Source organism: Alternaria arbusti, assembly GCF_024043155.1.
Source record: "Alternaria arbusti strain BMP 1465 chromosome Unknown scaffold_4, whole genome shotgun sequence".
In the NCBI taxonomy this organism is placed as follows: Eukaryota; Fungi; Ascomycota; class Dothideomycetes; order Pleosporales; family Pleosporaceae; genus Alternaria; species Alternaria arbusti.
In genome coordinates, this window is record NW_026249944.1 from 2,250,682 (window position 1) to 2,262,233 (window position 11,552).

At 52.7% G+C, this 11,552-nt stretch overlaps 3 protein-coding genes across 3 annotated transcripts; 1 reads left to right on the forward strand and 2 right to left on the reverse strand.

Annotated features, from left to right (window-relative positions):
* Positions 1–444: 444 nt before the first annotated feature.
* Positions 445–2,790, reverse strand: J4E86_004390 (uncharacterized protein; the record flags this gene model as incomplete). The annotated part of the gene is made up of 1 exon (XM_051444932.1): positions 445–2,790. One exon carries the CDS (start codon positions 2,788–2,790, stop codon positions 445–447), a length of 2,346 nt encoding a protein of 781 aa, XP_051304557.1.
* A 924-nt stretch (positions 2,791–3,714) lies between these two features.
* Positions 3,715–4,545, reverse strand: J4E86_004391 (uncharacterized protein; the record flags this gene model as incomplete). The annotated part of the gene is made up of 2 exons (XM_051444933.1): positions 3,715–4,260; positions 4,312–4,545. The coding sequence occupies 2 exons, from the start codon at positions 4,543–4,545 to the stop codon at positions 3,715–3,717; spliced, it is 780 nt and encodes a 259-aa protein (XP_051304558.1).
* Positions 4,546–5,191: 646 nt separating this feature from the next.
* On the forward strand, positions 5,192–5,705 carry J4E86_004392 (uncharacterized protein; the record flags this gene model as incomplete). The annotated part of the gene is made up of 2 exons (XM_051444934.1): positions 5,192–5,637; positions 5,687–5,705. 2 exons carry the CDS (start codon positions 5,192–5,194, stop codon positions 5,703–5,705), a joined length of 465 nt encoding a protein of 154 aa, XP_051304559.1.
* Positions 5,706–11,552: the final 5,847 nt, after the last annotated feature.

An 11,552-nucleotide genomic window follows, 5' to 3' on the forward strand; every position in this document is an offset into this window, starting at 1 on the left:
CATGATGCCGCTCGAAATCGATATAACCTTCCCCATATGCAAGGAGACGACACATGTAGCTCAAACATGGCCAAGACCCATCCTCCGCTCTCATGCCCTTGCCCGAAATGCTTTCCTTCCTATGTGTGTTTGTGTTGCCTTCACCGAAACGCTTCCCCTCATGTGTGTATCTGTACAATAGCGACATGTTTGTTCCTGAAATGTAATGTACAGCTCGAGTGCCATGTTCCGTAAACGATCGTAGTCGGTCGTATAGCTGCAATGTACGTAGAGGAAGAGGCTCGAAGCGATCTTTTAGGAACGTTCGCGCTCGTGGTAACTCGTCAATCGTAAACGTGATTGTAATCGTACTCGCTGTCGTGAGAGGGCGTCTCGGGTCAACAATCGCTGTTGAGCTTGTGCTTCGGCCAGTCATAACCGGTTTGATCCCATAACTGCTTTGCGTTAGTTGGGTGCTTGTATGATAAGCAAGGCAGGGGCATGTACTGTATAGTTAGGGTTCTGGTAAGCTTTCGGATGCTTCTTGATGTATTCTGTAGTCTCGAAGCCCGGGGGATCGCACGTAACCATCTCCTCGCCTTTCTTCTGATACCACCGCACGTAGTCGAATCGCATGGTGGCAGGAAAGACTAGGTTCTTCCAGTCGATCCAGGTCCAGGAGTTACTGATGCCAAGGTTGAGAATGAGTGACAGGGGTTCTTCTGCGATTTGTCGAGCTTGAATGTTGCCGTTGGGTCCTACAGCACGGCCGTCCATGATGAACATGGTCTGGTCACCAACCTTCCAGGAGATGTATGCGTCCTTGCCTTCTCCGGGAGCATATTCGAAAGAGTACCGCTGATACTGCTTGTTGTCGAACCAGTCCCTGTTTAGTATTGTGCTGGCAGAGATGGCCTCTTGGAAGGCACCGCCGGCGTAGGTGTTGAGCCCACTGTAACGAAGGTCTGGGAACGCCGTGAAGTTGTAATTCGGATGGTACCAGATGTCGAAGGGGGCAACCTGGAAGCTCTGTGTTGCTATTGGCAGACCTGCTGGACCTGGGTATCCTGATGTGGCACCCACCTCGATGACGTCAATTTCTGGTGCTCCCCTTCCTTTACCTGGCGATGGGTGGTCTTCACCCGGGCAGGTGCATGAGTTGAGTCGTTGTCCAGGTAGGTGAGATAAGCCGTCAGGACTAGACTGATTAGGCGTGATACCAGCATCGCAAGCTTGGTAGGTGTAGGGCCACAGCCCGTCGGTTGTACTGAGATAGCCTGGGCGACCGAGATTGCCCATTGTCCAGGCGCCAGGCCAGAGTCCCTGTACACCGGCTGGTCCTGGTAGCGACACTGAAACTTCGAAGATACCGCCCTTGAAGCACAGCTGGTTCCAACTGTTCAGCATACCGGATCGGAACTTGAGACCATGGTTGAAGAATTCTTCCAGGCGCAGCTGAAGCGTGCCATCTTTGGTAGTGACAGCATCTGGATCATACCATTCAACGTCCTGAGTCGCGCCATACCAGACGTTGGGTGCAAAGAAGTAAGGGTCGTCTCCTTCATAGAACGTGCGGCCATTGTCATTAAACTCATCGCTGAAGACGAGCACATACTCATCGCCAAACTCTCCGGCCCTTGTCTTGACAGAGTCAGGTGTGTCGGGGTCGATCAAGCCTGTCCGTATGTTCTCCAGGAGTGGATACCTTTTGTTGTTGACTATAGCCCAGATTTGAGGCCTCCAGGGATTGGGAAACATGCTCAGTGGCATACCGTAGGCTGAGTTATAGTCGATGACGCCTACCGCAGAGAGTACTGGAAGGCCGATGAAAATGAATAAGAGTCCTGATATCATGAAGGCTAGGCCAATAGTGGAAACGATGCTGTCTCTTGTAAAGTGATCGCGTATCCTCGGTTTGAACTTGATGTCATCGTCGTCGCGAGGCATGTGCATTTCATCGTCCGCTTCCTCTAAGTCGCAAACCAGTGGCCAGGACAGTATCCCTTTCTCCTCGTAAGGCGCCGTTAATCTGTCGTCGATGAAAGACACATTCTTCTTGTCATCGTACAGCTCAATCACGCTATCGTTGAGACCCGTTACAGACGCATTGGGGGTAAGGAACGGGTTGATTGGTGGAATGCCAGGCGGCGGAGTGGTTGTGCGCGAGCGGGCGGCCAGTCTGGCATAGGACTGCCGTTCTGACAAGGAGGTCCTCCGACTGCGGCTATGGCTACTGGCGGAATCTGAGAAAGGGTTGAAGTAGCGAGTATAGTCGGTTCCCAAGTCTTGTAATGTGAGAGGGGTGCCCGGAGAGCGGGCTCCATGACCTGTCAAGTCTGTTGTACTCCTCGCTTTTGGTGTCCTCAAGTGAGGCCGGGGCGGAATGCGCAAGTGAAGACGGCCTGTCGTGGTGCGCGGCCGATGCTTGGTCGACTGGGTATCATCGCTCGACTGCGGCTCGTGCCCGTCTGAGCTTCCATCGCTCGCTGATCTGGAGTTTGCGAGCGGCGAAGGGACGATGGGCGCAAAGGGCAACGGCGAGGATTCGCGCTCTGCCGTTGGCGGGATGCCGAAGTCGAAGCCATGGTCAGAAGCTGGGCTCTGACTGCCGCTCGGCTGGCCAATCAGCGGCTCTTCGGCTGCCCCTGCTGGCTCGGATGCTCCTTCTGTGCTGGTGTCGCGGGGAGACGCAGCTTCCCTCTCGACAGTTGAGCTCGACGACGACGATCGCCTGAGCTGCTCATCTCGCTTTTGAGGTGATTCCGAGTACTCGGACGACGTGGACGAGGCGACTCTTCGTATGGACGCCATGGCGATTAGCGACCGATTGGCGTTCGCGCCGGCGTTTTGCCCCACAGCGCGCGCTATGTCGTGCAGCTCACGCCAATTGTGATGCTGCGTGTAGTAGCTTTGTCGACAGAATGCTCAGATATATTTTGAGTTTGAAAAGAGACAGTGGGGAGTAGCGGGAGACGAGGGTCTGCGAACGTGTTGTGCCTGACGTCGCGAGGCAAGGTGCTGGTCGGAGAGCTTTGACGCGGTGGGACGTGGGAGGGTCGGGGTGGATATGGCACCTGTATGTGAGCAACACAGAAAGCGGGGAGGCTCGCAGAAGACAAGAGCTGCGTATGCGAGTGAATAAACTTCCAAAAGGCGCGTAGTAGCGACAGTGAGTAGCGATGTTGGCCTGGCAAGCGCGGTGATTGTTTGAGCGGGAGAACTGGTCTGATAGTAGCATTGATGGTGAAGGCGAGTTGCCCACGACTCGGCCAATCACAGCTTCCCATTAGGGTTCACCAAACAACAGGAGCGGTTCCGAAGACGGGCAGGAGCGGTTGCCTGCACCTGCGCCTGTGCTGCGTCGCGCTTCGGACTCTCCTCATGCTTTCACCACAGCCGAACGGTTACTGGCACAACACGACTCGACAGGTACCCTCACCACTGTGGCCAGAGTCGTCTCCCATCTTCATGATGTATGTGAGGTCGTCGCCTCGCAGGCCGCACCTTCTTCCGATTGCTCGAACCGTGGAAAGCACCATGGGCTCAACGACGCACGCGCTTACCTCATGATGGCCCTGATCCACTGTCTCCCATGCAGACAGCATCGGCGAGGCCAATGAATGTTACACAACAACAGCGTGCTGGAACATGTAGCACGAGGATACCGTTACGTGTCAATTCCCATGAGTCGCGAGTATGTCAAGTCCATATCTAGCACGACACTTCCCTAACCTCTCACAAAGGCGCTCTTTCTATCGTGAACAATATCGGCACGTCCGTTCCAACCCTCACATCGTTGGCTTTGACGTGGTTGCTCGTACTGAGCTGACCGCCGTTCATCTGCGTAGGCCACTCCTTGACATCCCATTCCAGACCTTCGGTAGAGATGATCGCCGGTCCGTATATGGGAAGAAACCCTACATTCTCAGTAAAGACACCATCTTCCTGTAGCCCTCTCAGCAGAGTCTCCCTACTCCGAAGTATGAAGCTCAGGCTGCACTCGGAGAACAGCCATAGGCGAAGGTCGGCATGTCGATTCTCTTCTCTGTATATCTCGTTCAGGAGCCCAAGGCCCTGATCAACCCTCCCACCGAGGGTACCAAGGACTATCACATCCCGAACCATTGAGGAAGTAAGACGCGACGAGATTTTCTTCATGCATTTCCCAAAGTCTGTGCTGTATTGGTCACCATCGCGTAGCACAGGAACACCTCGTGCTTCGTAGTAGTCACGCACATCATCGCGTAACGAGTCCAAGTCTCCATGAATCATGTCGGGTAGCTATGCCTGTCAGCGACCTGTGTTGACGCTATATATCACATACTTACTCACGTATTGTTCGCGTTGCGCTATCAAGTCACCTTTCAGCATGTCGTAAAGTCTATTCGCCCCGCCATCGGCACATATGCGGTACCCAGTGTGCTTCCAAAGGCGTGAAAAGGCAGTGAAATGGGCTATTGGTTGATTCAAAATGAGGAGATCGGGAGGATTTGGTGTCTTCTCCGGATGGGCGCTTTCCGCAAGAAACTTCGCAGGGTACAGTTCGCTGTCTTCACGTTGCGCCATATTTCTAACTTTCTCTAGGGTATCCAAAAATGAGTGTGGTGATATAGATAATGATGCAGTCAATGCGACTGTCGAAAATGGTTCAGATCGAGAATTCCGGATGACGTGCGCGATGAAGCGGCAAGTGCGATGCAGATATGGCGAACGCACTAAGCCATAGAAGGACTAGCTCATGCCTCCCGCGTCTCTTTCTCCACGGATCACTGATACGCAGATATGCATGCCTACCACGGTTTCAACCTTTATTTATAACACTTCGCATGTACAGTTCCTTCCTCATGATGTATGAGGTTCCCCTCCCGGCTCCTCGATGCTTGCTCTCGGGTTTATTCTCATGCAGGGCGGAGTGGGTCGGTTGAAGGTTTTCGTTGCCAAGTTAATCTACGTATCCTGGGATGCCGCGCCGGCTGCATTGCCAAAGGAGTAGGTCTGTATGCAGGTTCTGTGATGCCAAGTGGCGGCCTGATGAGGCTAGCGCTCGTTTGCTATACCTAGGTATACATCACCCTGGTCAGACCTCGGGAATCCCGCAAGCTTTCTGGTCGCACGTATACCCACTATCGTACGTGCTTCAGTCTCACATCGCCAACCCGTCTTTCGCGCTTGCACTTGCAAATTACCTGACGCTACGACCTTCACCGCCACCATGCCACCATCGGTCCAGAAGTTTCTAGACAGTCTTAAGCGACATCCCGTGACCGTGCCCTTCGTCGACGTTCCGAATGACATGGTTTATTGGGGCTTCACTATCTACCGGACATACTACGGCCCTGGATCGGATCAGCGGTGGAGCGAATTGCTCCAGCGAATGACTACTGAGACTAAGCTCGACCTCGAGAGCCAAGACGGGGCTGAAGACGACACGACTAGCACTGCAAAAGCTTGGTCTCTATTCAAACTCGACGCTCGATCAGACTCTACAGTGTTAGATGGCTTGACGCTGGAGCAGGTTCGACAGCTGTGCGTGGAGGGAGTTGGAGGCCGGCCGATGAACGCAGACGACAACCCGTTTCGAGTCTTCTTCTTGGCTGACGCTGAGGCGCTAGTGGGCTCCGATTTTGATAGTGCTCTGATCAAGGTCGTGGCAGCAGAGTACGATGCCGCTGCTTGTGTACCTGTGAACTCGAGATATGGTCCGCAGCGTTATTTTGGATGGATGAGGATGCCAGTGCGGTGTGTACTGGCTCTATGGTTCACGCTAGAGCATAAATTTCTTCAAGAAATTGTCGAGTCCACTGCCGGTGGCCCGGGCGCATTATGGGACTGCCCGCTGTGATGAGGCGGAAGAATACAGGGCTACACATTCATAGGGAGGAATCAGTTCGGAAACAGTTCAAAATCGACTGTATGCTAGTATTTCACGATGTTATATTCTGCAATACAATGACTATGTCAAGATTCTGTCTTGGTGTTGGCATTCCTACTTGGTACGTTGAGAAGGACAAACGTGACGATATTCACATTCCCGCAGCAGTCATGCGACCGCCTAGAACATCAGCCCAGTCTCAATATTCAAAGTCGGCAATGCTGCCTGCAAGCTGCTCAGAGCGTCAAGTATCTGCTGAGCCTCTGCACCCGTTCTGACTCCCCAATGATTCCGCAACTTGGTGATAGTAACCATGCACCAGTTCTCGGTATGGCTGACGAGCTTCTCGAAGAAATCTATAATCCACTCCGACCAATAATCACCAATCGTTGTCAGATCGTTCGGATTGTTTGCGTTGTGAATTTGCTGGGAGTGTCGCCATTGAGCGCCCGCGTTGTTGACAACTTGCGTCAGGCGGTAGTTGACATTCGGGTCACCCCCGTAGTTGAGATAGCGGATCGTCGCTATTGCTGCCTTGATTCTCCTCAAGATTTTCTGGGCGCCGACCACGCCGTCATCTAATTCAGTCTTCACATTGGTATCACTCATGGCATTGTTGAGCTGCATCAGCTGTTGACACACGAATAAGTCAGCTTTCGTGCAGGAAGATCGACAACAACTCGCCATCAAGACAGTAAGGCTGACTCCACTTACTTTGGTTTTCACATGATGGATCTCTTCGGACAGCAACACAAAATACGCCCGATTCTCTTTGCTTCCAATACATTCCATGACGCGAGCGTACGTATGCTGAAAATAGGGGTCCGTGGAAGAGCCAGCGTCTCCTGGTAGGGGCGGTGCACCTAGTAGGACGGGTGCTGTCGATTGATACGTGATAGCGACTACGGCCCACGAAGATTTATGGATGGTTTGATGAGGCTTCCAAACAGAAGACCTTAGCACGACGCACGCATTTCAAGCTTCGTCGTTTCAATATAATTACACTCGAGGTCGATGGCCAAAGCGAAGCAGGTCTCAAACACAAGCTCTGCTTACGCACAACGGCCCCACGTTAGTAAACCTCGGCCTATGTTTCGGACCTGCGTTAAATTGTCGTTCGTGATGGTTGTTACTATCAACACATCTATATCCGTAACTATACTTCATGGTCGTATTCTGGCCTTGATAGATTGTCGGATGTCGATCGTTCCGTATCTATCTATCTTTACGCATAGCAACGCTGACGATGCCTTGCTAAAGATGGAGCAAGGGAGAGGCACTGGCCACCAAAGCCGCGGATGCGAAGGGGTCGCTGTGCGATTCTGGGAATGCTATGTTTCAAGGAAGGGTCTATACCTAAGTACAAGTCAGTCGGACATGCGCTTGAGCTCGTGACCTCGAGCAGGCACCACGCAAATTGACTTCATGAGCCTTTACGAGCTCTCACGACGATGTAAATTTCAATCAGATACGATCGCGGGTCTAGCAATTGAGAGTGTGTATGGATAAGTTGTTTCTCGATGGCTCTTGCCTGCCTGGCGAGGGAGGCTTTCAAGATTAAGGCCATAGATGGCGGCGGACCGTGCGCCGCTCGGAAATGACGTCTGGCGCAATGCCCACCAACCTCTCGGCCACCGCCATCATCTGTGGGATGAAGCACCCACGTCCCGTATAACACATACATCGTCGCCGATATCGCACTTCCACCCAAGAGCGTAGCTTGCGGAAGCTTTCGACACTAAGCATCGTCAGCCCGCCATGGCCCCGCTCTTCCACCTGGGCAGCTGCGGAACAGGGGTCCCACTGTCTAACTTCACCACCAGACGCCACTCCCCAGAGTCCGTCCACATCATCACCATGAATCTACAACAATAGCCTTGTGCCAGGGACTACAGCGCCTCATCACCGGTGACCCGGACCCGGTCTGGAACCACCCTCTGGGTGCAGACCCCATCAAGACCCCGTGGTATCTGGATGATCATGTCATCAACGAAATCCTTGATACTCTACCGAAAGCATTCAATGGTATACAGAAACTTCTTCTGCTGACACCTAGAGCTCGTCTCTGCAAACCAAATCTACTTGGAACCTTAAGACGTCAAGTCGCACTTGCATGTCGCTCGAACTGAGGTACGCAACCAGCCAAGCAATGGCACTGGTGAGGCTTCAGCCACACCACGATTCGTGTGCGACCTGTCATCATGGACATACCGAATTCCACCAGCGCGGGTCCTGTCAGCGCGCATGACACCCCTTGTCATCATCCACGCGCTCAGGCGCATTCTACCATGAACGTGCATTCAGCATACGGGCATGGTGGCGTACCATGCTAACTATCCTCAGCAGCGGCATTTCGTCAGCTCATACACGATGCCTTGACTTGGCTTCCAGCCCTGCGAAGGCGCCTCATCGGTGCTAGAACAATACCTTGCTATGTAGGGCCCTACACGGAAGACATGTATCTCGGCCCTAAACTTAGCATCATGCAAGCTTGATGCCGTATATGATCAGCCGTTGGACGGAACTATCGGTTCTGGTCAAGCTCAAGTCTGCTCGGAATAGACGAGTATATCACAGCTCAATCCCTAACACTTCGAGCAAGCACTCGCTTTTGTCCAGAGAGGCTCGACATTATCTGATGCAACGGTCATTGCCTGACTGCAGTCGACTCTCAAGACACGGTGGTTCTACAGCCAGCTTGGAACAACACGCATTGATTCGTATCACTTGTTAAGCCAAACATACGATCGCAATGGATGAGACGACCATTCATACTCCACGAGACCTGTCGGATCACTTTACTACGCAAGCAGTTCAGCACAACCCATATGCTAGAATGCCATCGAAAAGAGCAATCGCGTGCGTGACATGCGCTAAGGCAAAGACGAAGTGTAACAAAGCTGTATGTACCAAGGCACATCTTGTATAGTCCAAGTTCCTGCGCTGACACTACATAGCTACCTTCATGCTCTCGGTGTATCACCAAGGGTATCGTATGCGAACCAAGATCCACTCGCCGTACTTCAGATAGCAACCACCGATCAAGCGTCAAGAAACCATCTAGACCACCGAAAAGGCAATTCTCGGCCAGTGTGATATCACGCCTCGATTCACATATTCCCTCGACGAGCTTGCATTCTCAAGAATTTCGAGGCTCATACGCCGCAACATACATCGATACCGAAGCCACCGCGAAAGCCAGCCGTCAAAACCCAGGGCTTTCTGGCTATCCAATGCTCACTCCGCTTTCACCAAGAGATTCGCAAACCCTCAACGGCAGTTACGCTTATATAGATACTTCTGAACAGGATCCGGATTTCTTCACTCAGTCTGTGAGTGCAAACAGCTACCTTAACCTGGGCACTATGTCACCGCAAACACCAAGCCCGACACATCCTTATCAGCCCGTATCCGTGGTGCACGAGGCTGATCTCTGCTTGTATCCACGATTATGGTCCGATGAAGTATCGATGCCTATCGAATGTGGGTTTGACTTCAATGTCAATGATGTTCTACCACAAACTTGGGCTGCGCCACACGTCACAACCGAAATTTCAATCGCGCAGACACCCTGGGGTTTGTCTGATTTCTTAGACGCATCCCAACAAACCCTAGTTGAGCCAGTATCACACGCTGCCGGAATCGCTTCCCCATTCCAGTACCAGTTCAGAGATAGATCGAGTCCATATCATCCTGACTGGACCTTCTACGAACATGTTGTCCCCGACCTGAACGTTGCCACTTCGGCAACGTCCGTTCATGACTTCAATTTTGCAACAAGTCGTCCGCCAATCTGTGAAGCTTCTTTGATATCGTAGCGGTACTGGCGGTTCTCGGCTGAGCCCGCTTGGCGACGCGCATCTAAGGTACATTGGCACCTGTTATATTTAGACTACGCAATACACGGCGCTCCTGTTCACAGCGTTCGACATTTTCAACCAAACTTCTCCCTTTGTGCTATGCGGCTCTCAAAGATCTTTGCACTCCAAACAGTGGATGACTCCCGAAGCCTACGAACAAGGTTTCCATACTAAAGTCCGCCTCTCCCACGTCTGACCAACGTCTCCATTGATAATACGGCTATGCGATGCAGCGACGGTACATCAGAACTCTGTTCGAAAACTCCGCATTCGTCAAAAGGCGTGCTGCTGCAGTCTCCTCGGGGTTCCTGCATATGCACTGCTCCAAGCAAGATAGCCAACCCGCCGCGCTCCGACGTGTAGTCGCCTACTCCTGCCGTTTGAGCGGCTCAAACGGCTAAAGTCATCCTTCGCATGGTATTGGTTCTTACACCTTCGCTCACCACCGCCTCAGTGAGCCAAAGCAAACTTGTGCCTTATAGCAAGCCTACTATGACAACGCTACTGCCCACTATTCCCACGTGAAATCATACTGCCTCCGCCACCCTGGTCTTATCAGAACCAAGGCATGTCTAGTATGATCTTCAACCTTGCAGCCGAGGTCACACGAGCGTTGATCATATGACAACGACCGAGTGTTGTAGTCATGGTGTTCGTTTTCGTCGGAGTTCACAGCCTTCTTGCCACCCTGCATTCGTGGCGAGAACACCCCACTGTCATCCTTCCATTGCTTACTCGCATAACCTACCGATAGGTGGCAGTTCCTTCAGAACCCTCAAGGCAAGGTACCACAGCGCGCATGCGTCTTCGAGCATACACACCTCATGGCCATCATGCATTGTGCCTGAACCTGGCGTTCGATTCGCACGTGTGAAGAAGGTCAGCGTGAGGGTGAACCCGGTACATGATGCTGCGTTGCATTCAGAAAGATACTGTATGAGTGAGTGGGCCCTGCATCCATTGGACGACGCAGGGGACAGGTCTGGAGCAGCGATTCAGGATTTCGCGCGCTTTCAGCAGTGGCTTATCGGCTACTTCGAACACCTACACTGCGAACCTTGCTCTCGGAGCGAATGGGTCGTATGGTAATTCTCTAAATATCGTAACATCTATGAAGAGCTGCGAGCTGGTGGATTGGATGCGCATCTCCTACAGCTGATTTCTTTCCTAATCTCAGAACAGTGTCGGCCCGCTGCGGAAACATGGTCTCTACACATCGACGGACCGTCCCATCACTTGCGCGTGACGGCACGCCCTTTGCGAGAAAACAGCGACCATGGCGCCACAGCGCTTGTCAGACGCATGCACGGCTCACCCATGGAGGGCGCATATGGTTAGCTCGGCAGATCCTGCGGCCGAAGCCCACCTCTAGCGGGCTGTACCGATGCGAATGTAGCGGCCTGCGGCATCGTATCTAGGTCTTCTTCGAACGTCAATTCTACGAGTCCCACACCACCAGATTGACCTACAGTCAGCCTCTTGAATGATTCAAGAAAAAGGCGCCGCGCCCACCTGGTAGCTTGCTGCTTATCGATAGCGTCAAGTCCAATCGTAGGTACCGTGATCCTTCATCGTTCGTGTCATCATCGTGTGGGATCAGGCGTGTTGCCTGGATGCAGGAACGATGATCACTCGAAGGCTTGGCAAAATGGGACTCAGGTTTCCCATGGTGTCTTCCTGATCCAAAACCTGGCGTATAGCATATGCTACCGGAGTACTGGGTTCTGCAACCACCAGCCCGGTAGTGGTTGGTCGTATTCGAGGCCTTCCGGGACACACACCCGTTCCTCCGATGACCATGTACCGCAGAATCTACGGCGCAAGCACTACCGGAGCGCATG